The 16,858-nt window shown below is 41.0% G+C and overlaps 1 protein-coding gene across 5 annotated transcripts in view; it reads right to left on the bottom strand.

The window, feature by feature from the left end:
- GNAL (G protein subunit alpha L) overlaps positions 1-16,858 on the bottom strand; it is a 211,814-nt gene that overhangs the window by 10,099 nt on the left and 184,857 nt on the right. For 4 of the 5 annotated variants that reach the window (XM_075744484.1, XM_075744485.1, XM_075744486.1 and 1 more), the window contains one exon: positions 2,675-2,729. In XM_075744484.1, coding sequence (XP_075600599.1) covers positions 2,675-2,729 — 55 coding nt within the window. Of the gene's footprint in view, positions 1-2,674; positions 2,730-8,874; positions 9,016-16,858 lie in introns of those variants that run through there. The other variant, XM_075744488.1, reaches the window with a different exon arrangement.

Raw genomic sequence — 16,858 nt, 5'->3', positions numbered from 1 at the left:
GGAATATTATTTTCCATGAAAAGTCTTAAATGTTCCATTTAATTAAAGTTCAATCAGACTTGTTAGCAAAACTATATTTGTCCATACTGACACAGTGGATATACACAAACATCATCTCTGCATGGCTTGTGCACACTCGGAAAGCAGGAGACACTAGACATGTTCTCCCTAGCGCACACTGAAACCTGTTACTGATGGTCATATAATTTTGTATGTGATGTAGATAATGAATTCTGAAGTTACATAAAACTAAGAAAAATATGTTATTCATGTCGTAGAGTCAAGTATTCAAATGTTAGAAAACTCTAGATTTACAGTTGCCCAGGCAACCTTAATTCTGCCCTCTTTTGTACTGAATGAGACAGGAATCCTATCAAAATAATCGCTTGTGACTGAGTAATGAGAGCTCTATTACAGAGCACAGGGGAACAGAATTTAGGTTGTACGTAAATCTGCCATTTTTTTCTTATTTTTCAAACTAGCAATACTTTACAACTTAAATAACATTCTTTTAATAATTAAAAAAAAATTAAATTCCTAGATTCTCAAAGGAAGTAGGCAAAAGCAATTTATGATGCATACCTCAGGCAACTAGCTCACCGTGTGCCATCATCATCACCAGCAGCATTTTTAACCTTGACTATCCAGCACTGCTGCTTGGGCAGTGGGTGCAGAACAAAATCGGAGGCCGGAGAAAGCTGCCGGCTGCCTGATGGGGATGAACCCCACTGGGCAGCCACCTCTCGGCACAGCTGCCTGCCTGGGGAGCGCTCCCTTCCTGGGGTGAGGGAAGGGGCGCTCGGTCTAGCTTAGCCCTCTTTGCCACACAGCGGCTGCGAAAAGCGGGGGGGAGGGAAGGAGGCAGTCAGCGGTGCAGAATCCAAGCAGTTTAGCTTCTTCCCCTACCCTACCATCTAGTGCTTCAAGTACTCTGGTAGCTGGGAAACCTCATCTGCTTTGACAGCTGCATGAACTCAGTTGAAGGCCACTTATTTAATTATTTTAGTTATTTTATATGTTACTGTAATTTTCTGTCACTCACTGACATTTATTTGTTATTGGACTCAGTCATTATTTTGAGATGGTGCAAAAAATATTAAAGAAAGTAAGGGAAAAAAGGAAAGTAGTGATTTTTACCAGTTAATTCAGCAGGACAACTGGTACAGCATAACAGGATGAAAAGCCAAAAGCAAAAGAGAATCCCTCCTTTAGAGCAAAAGTTTTGCACCTGCCAAATACCAAAGGCCTCTTTGGATCTTTGGAGACACAGGGCATTTCTTCCCAAAGGAAATATCAGGACAAAATTCTAGATGACGAATGACTGCTCCAGGTAGAGAAAGTTCTCCCAGGAACAAACAGGCCTACACTAACATAAATAATGAGAGCAAAAAAGAGGCTTTGCTTCATTGACTTCTCTCTCCAGCTGAGTGGTATCAATGCTAAAATCAGACTGTGAGGTCTAGATGGAGTAAACCCCATTGCTACTGCTTTGGTCTGAAAATGTCTTGAGGGCTTTAATAATTGATCCTATATTGGGTCAACTATACAAGTTTCACCTTATAATACAATGCATACTACTTTTCACTGCCTTCTATTTCAGGATATGGTCAGAGTAATTGGACAGGCTTGTGGTTATAGACCTACACTCGGTCTGAAGGAACAGGCTCTGCTCCGCATACTTCCTTGTGTGATCTCTGGCAAGTCACTTCATTTCTCTGAATTTCAGTCCCTGATTGCACAATGAGATTTGGCAATTGTATTTTTTCAAGGGCATCCACTCGTTATTACACTTTGCACGGCTAGACTGAATTATCCATTGCAAGGATTCTCTTCTGCCACCTCTATTTGCAGTTTATGGCGTGGTCCACAATCTTGGCTGAGACTACTAGATGACAGCAGCACTGAAAAACAACAACCTCAGAACAAGTTTGCCAAGGAGACAACCTGCCCAAGGAAACCACACAGCCTGAGCTCAGGGAAGGCAGCCAAAGCCATGCACTATGGCGAAGACCATTCTTGCATCAAGGCTGCACCACTTCAGCCTTAACTTCCTGAATGTGTTTGTCATTAGAGCATTCTATCAAGATGTATCTTGATATTTGGGAAAAAGGTGTACTGTCCTGAAAATAAGGCTTAAATAGAAACTGTCTTGCCCACAGGAGATGGGCACAGGCTGGAAAGAAGGTGTCTGCACGCCTGCAGAGAAGCCCATGAGGTCTGCCGCTGCTGCTGGTGTTCTCCCCTGAATTTGGACACTAGATCTGCTGCAGGCTTCTGCCTCTGATGGACACGGGAAGCCTCCCTCGGGGTTTCCATCACTTCCGCCATTGAAATAAAACACTGCTTCTGTGTAGTGAAGGCTGGTGAGGGAAACCGTAGGCTTTTACGTTTATATTTTCTGTTCCCTTCACTTTGTTTGCCGGACACAGAATGGAAAGCAAGAAGAAATAACAGACATATTACAGGAATCACTGACCTACATATAATAAAAGACAAGCTTGCACCAGCAAAAAGCCTGTTCTTCTTTAATATCCATTACTTAAACTGCTAGACTGTATTTTGATACTACGCAGTATACCCTATTTCAGCTGCTGTTGGGACTAAAATAAATTACGTAAAGAAATCATGCGAATGGGCATCCTGGTTCAGACCTTACCCCATTAGTCATACTAACCTGATCTGTGGGTGTGTAGTCATCCATGCTGACGCTGTCAATTCTTTCTAAAAAGCTGGAAGAAAAATAAACATGCACTTAGATATGTAAAATACTGTCTAGTATAACACTTTATACTACCTTTTCTGGTTTAGACTCCTGCTGCAAAGTAAAAAGTCCAATGGTAAAGGTATGAGCCTGATGATTTACTTACATTGATTGAGGTTACATTTTCCAAGTCAAACAGCTTTTTCCCCAGACTTTGTTTCAATACATGGCTTCCATGCTTTCCGTTATGCAGTACTCACAAGTGGTCCAAATGCAGTTAAATGCTATAATTTTGTGAAGTCTACTAAAACATCCTAAGACTAAACATGTGTCATAACATTCTATGGTTGTTTAGACATAAAAAAGATTTTGGGGTTTAAAAAAAGAAAATGGGGCAAAGGGTTGCCTTTATTTAGCATAATACTAATCTAGCATAATGTTATGTTAATTACAGTCTCAGTAACCTTAGCAGAAATGCTTGTTAATATACACAAATAGCTTAGGACTGACATGTTGCCCTCAAACACTGCAACTAAAGCATAAGAAGCGGAAAGCAAAACTGGTATGAAGTGGAGGTTAACCAATCTGACTCTTTATGTCGCCAAAACTCAGTGAGATGTGTAAGGTGAAACACAAACTCACAACTGCAGGGAAGGACATGAGAAAAGGGAGCCAGAAAAAAAGGAGGGACCACATTCTCCAATTATTTAAAAAATCTTGTCAAGCTTTAATTCTTTCCTAGAACATGTTAGAATGGCAGTATTAAGGACATAAAAATATGATTTTGCATGTATAGCTAATATAGTGAGGTTCTCCTCTCTCTTTCACCTATTTCTTAGATTTCATGTGAGCTCAGCTGTCTCATTTTTCCCGGACTGCCTATATGACTTAGAAGCTTTCTGGAATTTCTGCATTGTTACTTAGTATTTGGCAATGAATATCCCACCATCTGACCCATCTTGCTACCACATTATCAAGATTTCTTTATCAACTGGCAAGTTTTTCTCAATTTTACTTGGGTGTGCCTGTGGAATCTACTTAATTGCAGTGGGAAAGATGAAAAACCAGTGAACTCTTGACTTGCAACATGACTCACTGTCAACACAGGGGTCACACACATTGACCAGTTGAAAAAATACACCCCTAAAAGCCTGTTTGTAATTCTCATAGCACTTTCCCACGGATACGAACTGAAATGAAAAGAAAATACGCTACGTATATATTTACTTATACTATATTTCCTTTTTGAACCTCCATTGTTATAACAGGGAAACAAAATGCAGTATCTACAGTTAGAATATCCAGCTTTTCTTTCCGGATGATCAAGGTGTCAAGGCCAAGCATATTGTTAAAAAATCACTGTTTAGCATGACATGATGCGTGCCTGATAACAAAACTATTCTGAACAAACTATAAAAAAAAATAATCACCTTTTTGCAAAACTGCCTCCCTCACCAAAAGCCACCATAAACTTATACAAAGATATAAAAGTACATCTTTATAGTCAGCTACAGTCACTGTGAGAAAGCAGCTGTACTCAGACTGAACCTTTTGGTCAGATGATTTTCATCACCTTGAGAATATTCATTAAGCAAAGTTTAACTCAGTTACCCCTGCAGTTAATACAGACACCGAAGCAGAGCGAGGTATTTTTAACTGGTGCACCTCTCATTAACACAACTCTCATCTCACGCTTGCAGCACACGAGATGTATAAAGAAGGTAAAAAAACCCAAACTGAAAATGCCTCCAAGCTGAAACTCTCCCTAAACATGGAGCAATTTTCCTTAACATGGCTGTTCAGGTAGCACTCCTGTATTTCCAAGTCCATTTCAAAGTTCTCTTTCCGTTTTCTTAACAGTGTGATGCAACAGGCTCGGAAACAGTCACTTTTCATCAGGGTAAAAGGTTAGCAGAGGGGTAAATCCAGGTCTCCGAGCGCAGTAAGGCAGACACACCAGCAAGTTAAACAAGCCTGCAGAAAATGTGCAGGAGCCTGAGGGAGAGCCAGCAGACTGCTGTGGGCAGCACAATCGCTTGCACAGCTCGGGATCGATAAATGCAACAGAAGTCGGGGGAAAAATGCTCCTCAACTACAGCTGGCACGGAAAGAGCTTTGGTTAGGGGTGTGGACAGAAGCGACAGGTGTGGATGGTTGGACTTGATGACTTAGAGGTCTCTTCCAACCTTAAAGATTCTATGATTCTATGATTCCAAAAGTATTTGTGCACAAATACGACTCCATCACAAACCTCACAAGACAGAGTGAATCAGTGTTTTTCTTGCAGAAGCATTCCTTCTGGAGTTGATGTATAAATCAGAGACGATAGATCTTGTCTCAATACCAAGGTCATGTTGGCAGACTTTATCCAGAATGATTAAACATGGTATTTAGTACCAATTCACATCTCTCTCACCTATACAACAAGCACTTCCGGAAGGTTATTGGTTGTTAGCATCTGCATTTTCCAAACAGGCAAATTACAGTGAGGAACAGAGGAGTAACGCAGAATTACACGACAAATAATCCATGGCAGGGTTGGGAATGAGGTAAGTCTCCTAATTAGATGTCCTACGTATCGGCCCAAGTCATTTAGAAATCATCAGCTTCCTCCTGGTAAAAGGATCTGTTTCAAATACCCTAAACAACAACATCACAGCTAAGAGAGTGTGAGCTCTGATAAATATTACGTGCTTTAAAATTATCACTTGACATAGCAGCTGTAACATTTTATGCTTGTAAGGTTGCTGGCCACATAAAATAAATGCAATGATTTACAAGGTTTTACCTGCCATGCTGCTGTATTAAGCTGTAATGATATCACTGGCATCCAATAAATCAACAGGCAATTATTAGGAGTTGGCTAAATTTCGTAGATTTACAGAAAATTAACCTTTTCAGTGTGTGATGGACAGGCTTCTGAAGATTTCTTTTGCAGCTACATTAAACGTGCACTGAGATTTCTAGACACTGAAACACAAAAAGCTATACTCTTCCTGTTTTGAAAGAAAACGATTTCTCGAATATCTTTAATATAAGCTCCTTACTTGGCTAATTAGCACACTATCAAAAAATAGCTCTGACAGGCAAATGTACATAGTAGGTACAAGTAATGGATTCCAGATGAGATAAGGAGTCAGTACTGCCTCATCACTAAATACACTAACTTCATTCTCATTACTGTATTAAAATGGGAAAACTGGAATCACTTTTCTAAATTGCTTTCTAAAGTGCGTTAATTTCTACTAATCCTAAATGCCTCCAATAATTATGTTCTGGCATAATATACATTATTTCACACATATACATTTATATACACACCAGCAAATTTTAAATTTACATGACTAAAATTTCAATTTAAAGTGCTTAAAGCACGAAGATACCTCCCAACTGTGGCAACGCTCATGTCTCCACTCAAAGAATCAGTGTGAGGAAAACACAATAGCAGAGAAATGAATAAAAATGGACATCAGTATCACTTATTCTCTCTTTTTAGATCCTGTATTTTTCAGCTCAGGGATAAAATTATTTTCGCGGAATTATGCCTTTATACAATACTGACAAGTCTTCTATTTATGCAGCTTCTATAGAAACCCATACTCAGGATTTATGTTAATTCTGCAGTGACTACTTTGCATGCATGTGCAATGAACTTTAAACTCACTCATTCAACTGTGAATAAAACTGTAACATACGATATAATATTTATATTTCTACTTCACAATTGTGGTGTTATTTATAAAGGATTCAGTCTGATAACTGGTATGACATTTAAGTTCTTTTTAATTTCACGGTAGGGTGTTTTACATTTCCTTACATGGAACAGCACAAATTTTTTTTTAAAAACTAAATTAGGCAAGATATTGGAAGGAAGGTCTTCACTGCTCTGTTTGGAAATGCAGTGGTTTGGTTTGCCCCCAAATTAAAGCAAAGAAAAATGGACTGATAAAGTTAAAAAAAACCAATCACGAGCTACTGACATTATTATATCTATTATTAAGCTGATCTGTAGTTTTATAAATATCTTCAGTGAGTTTCCTAGGAAACTCAGCTGACACTTAGTTTGACAAGCAATCTCTAAATTTTATATTATGCAAGCTGTGAACACAAAAGTACAGGTTTTAGATGTGCCTGCCAGTGCATGTGGGAACTATCAATAAGCATTATTCTCTTTAAAAACCATAGCAATTTGAGCAGCATTAGCAGCTATACAAGAATTTCTGAAAAAAGGATTCATAAATGCACAAATAAAGAGGAGGTAATGGTACATGAAAATCCTTTTCTTACTGGGTAAATCACTACGCAGCTCTGTAGAGATATTCTGACCCCACAAACAAAATCACAATTAAAAGAAAAATCACGTCTTGAGAAGAATACGACAGACACAACCTCATGCTATATTTGTAAGTGTATTTTGACATCCAAAGAATTGGAAAGATGAAGTGCTAAACCGCAGATCAATACAACAAACTACACATTTTAATAAATCTTCATCTACTTCAACCATTTTTTATACTCTCACCCCAACATTTCAAAGGCCTTGTATCAAATAGTTGCTGTGGAAAACAAAAAATCAAACCCACGTCAAAAATGCTCATCTCTAAAAGAAAAAGGTAACGTGACACATCTTTAAGGCTGTAGCTTGAAGTTCTTAGAGTGAAGAATCTCAAATTTATCCTCATGTAAGTTGTCAGGGACAGTAAACCTTTACATTTCTGATGGACCATTAAGAGCTTTGCAAACTCCTCGGGCTCAGAAACCTGCAAAAGCACCATAATCTACTATGTGAAACCATCCAGGACCAGGACTTTGAATTCCATCCTCTTTGGACTGCAGTAAGTCACAGGTGAGGCAGACATTTCACAAGGACAACACCTACCCCAGGTCTCTAGGGAGCTGAAATGGAATAAATATTTTTTTTTCTTTCTGTTGCAGTTATTGGGGACAATATAAAAATTTGAACTTACCCCCCCCTTCTTTCCATTAAAAAAAAATATATATATATTAATATCAGCTAAGGGATTACAATCCTGTTAATTCTTCCTGCAATATTCGAAATAGGAAACTACAGATTTCTAGTTTGGAGAATACCTTAGGCTTCACAGATGGGCTTCAAGCAACCTCACACCATGCTGATATATTTCCTGGTAACTGAAAAAGACTTAATGAAAACAGCCCCCTGTAGTATTCTAACCCCTAAAGGATTAATTTTCCCAAGTCACTGCCGAAAATATCAGCAGAAATCCCTCAGAGGACACTGGTAAGGTTTAATGGCTAAGGATTTTCCTGTCAAATTTAAATAGTCACTATGTTTTAAATACAGGTTCTGTGTGGTAGTGGAGTATTTCCCCTGTCTCCCTCCCTACCGCTGTCGCAGTGGGTTCCCATGAGGAATCAGCCCAGCAGCGAAGGCTGGAGGCAGAGGGAAGGGAGGGCCTGACGCCTGGTTTGGATCCACTCTGGCTCACCTACGTCGTCCTCCACTCATGAGTGACCGATTGCTGCATAAGCTCTTAGGGAAGAAAACATCCAGTGCAAACACTGAAAATGGTACCGAAATTGTGTATTTATTTCTGAAGGGTTAGCAATCTGTGTATTGATAGTCATTTTCAAGCGTTTTTGGCACCTGCTAAGACTGCCGGTTCCCCAGCACTTCCTTTTTGCATCCGGACGTTAAAAACCCCGTCTATTTCAATACCGACGTGAACCCCCTATACCCGTCTCTTCAGCCGCCCGCGTGGGTGTGACACACTTGGAAGAGGGGAGATGACAGCAGGTAAGGGGGAAGCTGCTGCTCTCCCGCCGGGGCCTGCCGGGGCTGGGGCCTGCCGGGGCGGGCTTGGGGACTGCAGGGGGCAGCCTCTGCCCGGCCAGGCTCCCGGCTCCCGGCTCCCGGCTCCCGGCCCCCGCCCTGTGCCCGCCTCTCCCCGCTCCAGGCACTTCCCGGACTACGGCTCAGTTGGATCTCGCGGTGAGATTTTGCTAAAATACAGGTGAAACTTGAATTTAATAAAGATCTCCAGAATTTACCTTGCTTTTTTTTTTTTTTTTAAACTTTTAAAACCCGTATTTTCTCAAGGTCTGCCAGTCTCCCAGCAGACCTCAGCCATCTCGCCCCGGGGTTGACAAAGGGCTGCTTGGAGGTTACTAAAAAACAGGTAAGATTTATCCACAGAAACACACCTTCACCCATGCGCAACTCACGTCTCGTTGGCAAGGAAGCTGTTGCAGCCAGGAGATGAAAAGGTTAAACAGGAGGCCAAGAGGGAGAGCAAAGTACAGTCATGCCTGAAACCCGCCGGCTTGTTAACAGGCCAGTGAAGTTTGAGGATTTGTGGTTTAAAAGCGTTTGGCCAGCCCTCTGCTTGGGGCGAGCGGGGATGTGGCCGGGCGGCAGCCGGAGGCAGGTCACCCACCGGCCCACCGGGACCATGGACAACCGATACGCAGCCTGGATGTTGTATGACTTCTGGAGAAGCTGTGTGTTTCCCCACAGCAGCACCAGCCCCTCTGAGCTTGCTTAAGAGAGAGAGGGGTAAAAAGACTAGGAAGGGTCTTGGGCTACTGATGGCCATCTCTCCTAGATACACAAGCAACGGCACTTTGTTGTCCCCGTGCCCGTACCACTTGCTGGTGGCACAAGCAGCTCAACAGAGAAGTGTATAACCTGTTTTGTTTCATTGCATGGCTGCTGCCAGCTGTGGCCCCATCCATCATGAAGTCATCAAGAGCAAAGTCATCATGAGACGCTTTATTGGTACCAGCAAACTATGCTCCCCAGTAATCCCACGAAGCAGGAAAACTCTAGTTTAAATCCCATTTACAGATGATGACTTTGGCCGAGACATTAAAAGCAAAGACAGATGACGAAGGTTGCAACTGAGTGCTCATACACCATTCACCAGGTTACCCTTTCCCACAAGGAGCCAGACAGCTGGCAGCAATCAGGAGCACATTTGGAGAGGATAAAGAAAGATGGCTAAAACCTGTAGAAGAGTTTTCTTAATCTATGGGCTCAGTTAAGAGAGTTTCTAAGGAGATACCCATTTTAACCTCACTTTCTCCACTGCTAAGTTCTCTTTTCTCAGTATGTACTGCAGAACATTTCTAAGCTTCACAGGCTTTGGCATGTGTCCAGCTATTAACCTAAACAAATGCACAAAAAGTTCAACTGCATTAGGCGTTTCAGATCTATAAGCAGTACCCCCTTTCTGCTTAATAATAGGAATCCCATTTTATTTTTTTAATTGAAAATATATGAACTAAACTAAAAAATGAATAAACAGTATGACTTCCATAACTGCTTGCCCCCACTGGTTCCCTAAATTTGTTAAGAAGCAGTGTGAATTTTGGGAAATGTATTTCTCCCTTCTAAATTTAGCAAACTAACCACTTTTTGGCTTAGCAGATGTTTTTGCTTTCCGAGCAAGAGGCCTATGGGGATCATCATTAACCCTCTTCTTAACATAAACACTGACTAAGACTTAAATCTGGAAAACTGTCATTCACACAGAAAGGTTAACAGGCTCCAAGAGAAATGAGACTCATCATCTGCAACTTCTGCTATGTGGGATCTCAGAGAAGAGGCAAGAAGATGGGCAAAGAGAGAAAGAAAAGGAAAGGTTATTTTTTTATTTATCTTAAAAGGAACAATATTTTTCTACTGCGTATGATCAGGCGTTTTATTCCCAGGGGGTGCAAGGGCTGAGCTGCTGCAAAACATGGACTAATAATGAAGTACTGATAAAAATCTGAGGCTTAGACTGGCACATGCAGACCCTCCTTCTGACCACATTCACACCAGCTTGAATCCGCTGACTTCAGTGAACTTTATTTTTCCTCATGAGAGGACAGTCCTAGGCAGATAATCATTACATGTATATTGGTACGCCCATGGAGCATTTATATAGACACAGATTTGAGTTCTGCAATGTAAAGGCTACATGGAGCACATTCTGCAATTGTAAGTGCAGTTTTGAACAGAGGACCAAAAGATAATAACCTGAAAACAGAAAGCTCATATTACATCATCCAGAGATTTCTGGATCCTGACTGCTTTGTGAGCTGACGTATGGCAGACTAGGATCTCTTTATCCACTGTCTGAATGAAACAACTGTTTAACATCTTCCAGCAACTACACAAACTGGTGCTGGAAGTGAAGCAGAGAATACCTGAAACATCAGATGAGATACACAGGAAGAATGCAACCGTCCCATCAGGACCTGGAGAATGTGCCTTTAGACAGAATAATAGATCAAAACCCTGGGTTTATGTCCCACTAACTAAAGTGCATAGAAGATCTCACCTCCACCTCTTCAGGCAAATTCTTCAAAAAGAACTTGGACTTTGATGTTCAAGAAGTTGAACTGTGGGAAAACACCTTGATAATATTTGGAAGTGTAAAATGTATCAGGTTTACAAGCACCAACGACATACCACAAGGTTGCCAGGGGATGTCAAAAGTTAGCAAAATGTATTTTCACTGGACGTTGCAGATACAGCTTTCCCTGTTACTTGCAAGTTTATCTTGCTGTGATATGGAAAATTTATTTCAGTGCAACTTACACATTCTGGTTGATGGGTTTGTTTTCAAAAACTGTTGCACTGTGGATATCCTCTTAGTGTATACAAAATCCTCCAAGTGCTGTGAGTCCTGAAGAATGTCAAATCCAGGTTAGAAAGAGCACTGGTTGTTGGAAATTAAAGATCTCTTACTCTGGTGGAAGTGGTTTGGAATAATAAGTCTGCTACGGTGATTGCCAGAAAGGAAAAACCAGTTTGACTGGAGTTTTCTATAGGAGGTTGATAAAAGAGAAAGCAGAAAATCCCCAAACAGGAGAAGCAAAGGTAACAAAACACAGACTTAAAAGGAAGTCACGAGAAGTTTGTGTTTACCTATGGCACCAGTCCAGGCTCAGTGCAAGAGAACTTGCTGCCAAGAGATTTCATGTCTAAAAGTCAAACCAGATGATTCAAAAAAGAGGATGCTACTAACCCCCAGAAAACCCAGACGAAGAAAAGTGAACGCTTCAGGGTGGCGAATGCTCCTGGCCAGGAAAAGCACACATCCATGTTTATTACTGTTTTCAGATCTATGCATTTTTTGTGACATGTAAATGAAAGGAACAGTGTGTTAAAATCCTGCGCAAAATGAGAGCGTATCTGTTTGCTTTCACCTACCGTTTGTTTGTCAGGCATTGACATGACCCAGAGAATTGACATGGCTGGAGTCCTGGTGAGTGCTGGGGTTAAACAGGAGGACTGGCACTAATTCCAAGGCTTAAGATTCAGATCACAGGACCAGCTCTCGTCAGGATGTCTTAGAGGTTCCAAGACATAGACAGGATCCGGTTCTGTAGATACTGTAGATATCTACAGTTCCTATAGATATCTACCATTCGAGGAATATGAGGGCTTCTAACATATGTCCTACCAGAGAAGGAGCTTTCTAGGGCTGTATGTAAGACATGAAGTACATCATCAGTGCAAACTAAGAAAAACGAAAAATTTGCTCTACGGAAAAGTCAGGAAGGTGACCAGCTTCCTACACAGTGGGAACAGAGGAAGTGTTAATTCAGACCTTGCAGAACACCTGATAAAAATCCTTGTCCCATCTCTAACATTGCACTCTCATACCTTTACCTTGTGTGAAGGGCATGCTTCAGGAAAGGTAAAGGTCATGCTGGACACAAACTCTATGAGCAGCCCTTCAAAGTGCAGGGCTGTTGTGTGGTTCACCAGCACATTCTCAGAGTTACTGGAATAGGATACTACCTTGTCAATCTTCAAGGCAAGAAAACTTACACAACAGGGCAAAAATTAGTGGTTCAGGAGTTAAAGAACAGAAAGATGCTGAGGACTGCCATCCTTCCAGTGGTTCCAGAGCATTTTACCCCAAAACACCCAACAGAACCATTTCACCCATCATTCAGAGGTAGACATGTTGCCTTCCCTTTAGCAGAGTGAAGAGAGACGGTAATGTTTAACCTTCAATGGGAAGGACTCAAAGCCTCCTCTTCCCAAACTTGTTTGTGCCATGCACCAGAATTTATTAGGGCTTCCCTACTTGTAATATAGAGCATACAGGTTATCCTGCTTGTTCCCATGCACAACACACTTTGGAGCTGTGCATGAAGAACACCATCAGATAAATATCTATATATAATCAGCTGCCTTAGAAATTACCAGGTGAAAGTAAGAACATCAAGCAGAGCTCTAGCAGTGCAAATACCAATGCTAGACATAACCATTAGACTCATAAGAAAATTCCTGCATCTTTACAAATGATGCTGCTGAAGTGTTTTCATTAAATCACCATTATCCTGCCCGTTTTAGAACAGGATATATTTAACCACTGAATGTATTCAAGCAATTGGTCATAACACCTACGGCTTGGCTGAGTGATTACCTCGGGTAGCTGGAGGAAGGCATGGAGCTGAAGTGGGGAGATGAATTGTTACTACAAAAATAGAAGGAAGAAGGATACAGTCCTTTAGCCATGTCCAACTTGCCAATAATTTGCCTAATTCTGTTTAATAGTTACAAGCTATTATTTAAACAAGGGTTATAAAACTAGTGTTCAAAACTAGCCCTACAACCCTGCTACCCGTACATTTGACAGTAAGTCATGTTAACACTAATGTTTACTATTAATACCGCATTTTGTGAAAAGCATTCCTAACTCTGCACTCTCTATACTTTTCTTTCCATTCCCATCAACTTCCCTTGATGTTTTTCAGTGTACAGTGCATTTGTACTATTAAAACAACAACACAATGAGTTGGGTTTGAGGAATGAGGAAAATAATTATGCAACAACCTATGTCCTGCTTCAAGTTACTTTAAAGATTACATTATGCTTCTGTTTTTCCATCTCTCTACCCTGTACCCAACAGGTGGTTGTCAGTTTGGGGGCCTGGTTTACTACAAGCTGGAGCAAAGGGGTCTTGGTTTGTGGGTAACAGTGAATTCGCAAGCAATCCTCGCATCGCCGCTGCTGCCCGCGTGGGCACCGTGCTGAGGCGCACACCGCCAGTGCCAGCACGCCACCACAGCCCGAGGCAGGAGAGCTAGGGAAGGGGGGGGGGTGCTGAGCAGCACTGGCCATGCCGCGCTGGTGCTGCAATACAGCAGCAGCACCCAGGCCAGCCCGAGGACCCGCGTGGAGCCTCCTGTAAGCCCAGCAGTTGCAGCTCTTTGCAAGATTGTGGCCAATGTCACCACCCCTTAGGGTATCGTGGTGCTCCTGTGAGAACAGCTTTGGCCTTTACAGCTGAAAAGTCACCCTGCCACTTTGTTGGAGCTGATGCTTTGTACCACGTACACATCTGCGAGGAAGAGCAGAAGCTTGATAAAAGCTTATTTTGTAAAAAAAAAATAAAATAATCCACTGAGGCCAATTTTAAATCCTGGACAACTTCTAAAGCTCCTAAAAACAGGCACCGAGAAGGAAGATGAACTTCTCAATCTATCTTCTCCACCCATACAGTTAGTGGAAAAAACATGGAAGATTTATGCAATAGCAGCTGGAGAAGGCTGAAAAGGATCTACAAATAAGGCATAAATGTCCGAAACCCAAAGCCACTTGTCAGTTCACATTTCAAAATGTTGTTTTCTCTGTTTTTTTTTTTTTTTACCTCTTAAAGAGGAGATTAAAAACACCATTCCCATCTTGCATGTAACCTGTGGAAATGAAAACCAGGAATCATTTGTTCTCTAAATATGGAACCATCACTCAGGCGTTTATGTAATGATGTATATAGCCGGTGATATATTGGCAGGTCATCCTGCAGTCGGGCTGTGAGTGCAAGTATAAATTTTGTATTTTCAGGGAGAAAAGCAGATGGATTTTTATCCTTTTGCTTTTTCTTTCCCACTTCAAACCTGAGGGCTCCTAGAACAAAATTTCTTACCAGATTATCTTTTCCCATGAAGCTGTGTGCGCATGTGACATTGTGGCTCGGATGCTGGGAAATGCTCTGAGAAGGAGCGAGCCCAGCACCCGTCTTGAGGGCGAGAACCACTTTTGTGATAGCCACTAAGGATCTGACTTTTCTTCCCCAGGAAAGTCCATAGTAAACCAAATTATTATATAAAAGTTCTTCATACTATTGCTTGGGAGAGTGAGTGCCTTCAGGAGGTAGTGCCAGGAGGATCTAAAGTAGGGTGCGAAGACAAATAAGGACCTTTCACGTTAGCCTCTGGGATCTTGGCTCTGCAGTGAGATGAAACTTCAATCACACAGAGTTGGACATTTGTCAAACAATAAATCTAGGAAGCTTCACTAAGCGATTCCAGACCTAAACTGCAAAGTTACAGACAAAACCCCAGCCGTGCGCAAAGGAGTATCCTATAGAATTACTATCTCTGCCCAATACCTCAAGAGTGAGTTTTTAAATTAATGGTGTAGTATTTTAAAAAATGCTCTTCCCTTTCCTACAAAAAACCTAAAAAATGTTTCTCCAAAATGGCTTTCAATGATAAGGTGTATTGTAGTTCAGTGCAAATAGAGTGAAGATTAATTAGGGTCTAGACATTTTATTAAAGTCATCACAGAAACAGAATCAAACCACAAAGTTTTGTTGTTGTTTGGTTTTCTACTTCCCAGTTAAATGGGATTTCTAATCCCAAATACCAGAGCGCAGGTATGGCAGCCAAATCTGCAGGCATTTATTTTAATCGAATAAACACACAGATAATTGTTAATCTTATAATCCCTTCAAATCATTAGTAACCTTCTTAATTAGATTACAAATAATCCAGTACTAACACCAGCACTGTAAATACTGATCTCTTGCCCTTAACAAATGTCTGTCTTGCAACAGGGTATCACGCATTAGACTTCAAAGCACCCAAAGTTCACACTTCCTTCAGAAAAATAATTATTTTGCTTTGTGGAGGGGCGCATTGACACAAAGTTTAAGTAAATCCAAAAAGTACACCTTTACAACATAACCGTGATGACACTTTGAAAGCAAAAGCCATTCCTTAATTAGGCAGGTGCTGATACTTTCCCTGTTTTACAAGACACTTTTTTGAGATGGTCTCAGTACTACTCATATTCAAAAAAGCAAAAAATAATACTCACACTTAAAGGAACCATCTCTGACTGAGGTTTTTAAATTTCACTATTTTATTAAGTATTTCTAATACCTTCAGCACAAACCCTTGAAAGCCCCACAACAAATGGAAAACAAATCAAGAAGTGTAAGTAAGAAACAACTGCACATCTTTAGAGACATACGTCTTCTTTTACTCGTTATGTCTTGGATCTGGGGCTGCTCTGACCTAAATGCAGCTCGAGCGCTGCAATGCACTTCTGAGCAGATTCGGTGTCAAAACGTTACGTGGACAAAAGCCAAATCACAGAAGTGAGGAAATGGGGATGTTTCCAGCTGGTTTTTATGCCTTTTGCTTGTGTTTCTTCCCTTCTCAGCACTGAGAAACTGTATGACGGGCTCCATCAGGACACTTTCTGGGTGTCCTGGGCGATCCCTGCCCCGCTGGACAAGATGCAGACATTACGTAGACTGACAGCCCACACCGGTAGGAAAGAAATGATGACCAGAATTAATCTGAAACATATTAGAAGTGCATTGAAAAATTGCTGATCTGCTCTTCAAAACTGACACTATTTTCAGGGTGAGTCATTTTCTCATAGAAGCTACGGGTAAGAGGGAATTTTAATAACTGCAGAACAAATGTAGATTAAACACAAATAAACAGCAAGATATTTCAACTATGGGGCAGCGTTGTGCTTTTCCCCGCAATATTTTTTTCTTTGGTCAGAATGATTAAATATTTCAGATACACAGATGGACTAAGAAATTCAGTGCAAGAAAAGCTTTGATTCTATGGAGACTCACTCTCAGGCATAGTTTTAAGTTTAAGATATAAGTAATCCTACTGAATGCAACAAGAGTTTGTAATTCAATGGGACTGCTCACATGCTTAAAAGATCACTAATATGTGCAAAATTTTGGACATTAAGCCTGAGCGAAGGTCTTCCTCTTAAAGCAAATGGAGATCCTAGTTCATACCTGTGTCATTCTCTACAAGTGTAATCATCTTGCTATTAAGAGTAACCTGTAAAGAGATTTTTCTAAAACCCAGCATCTTTAGATACAGATCGTTAGCCCTCTCTCATATCTTCCACGT

The sequence above is a fragment of the Balearica regulorum genome, chromosome 2 (assembly GCF_011004875.1).
Source record: "Balearica regulorum gibbericeps isolate bBalReg1 chromosome 2, bBalReg1.pri, whole genome shotgun sequence".
NCBI classification, from domain to species: Eukaryota; Metazoa; Chordata; class Aves; order Gruiformes; family Gruidae; genus Balearica; species Balearica regulorum.
Note: the sequence above shows the minus strand (reverse complement) of the source record. Positions and strands in the feature narration are given on the sequence as shown.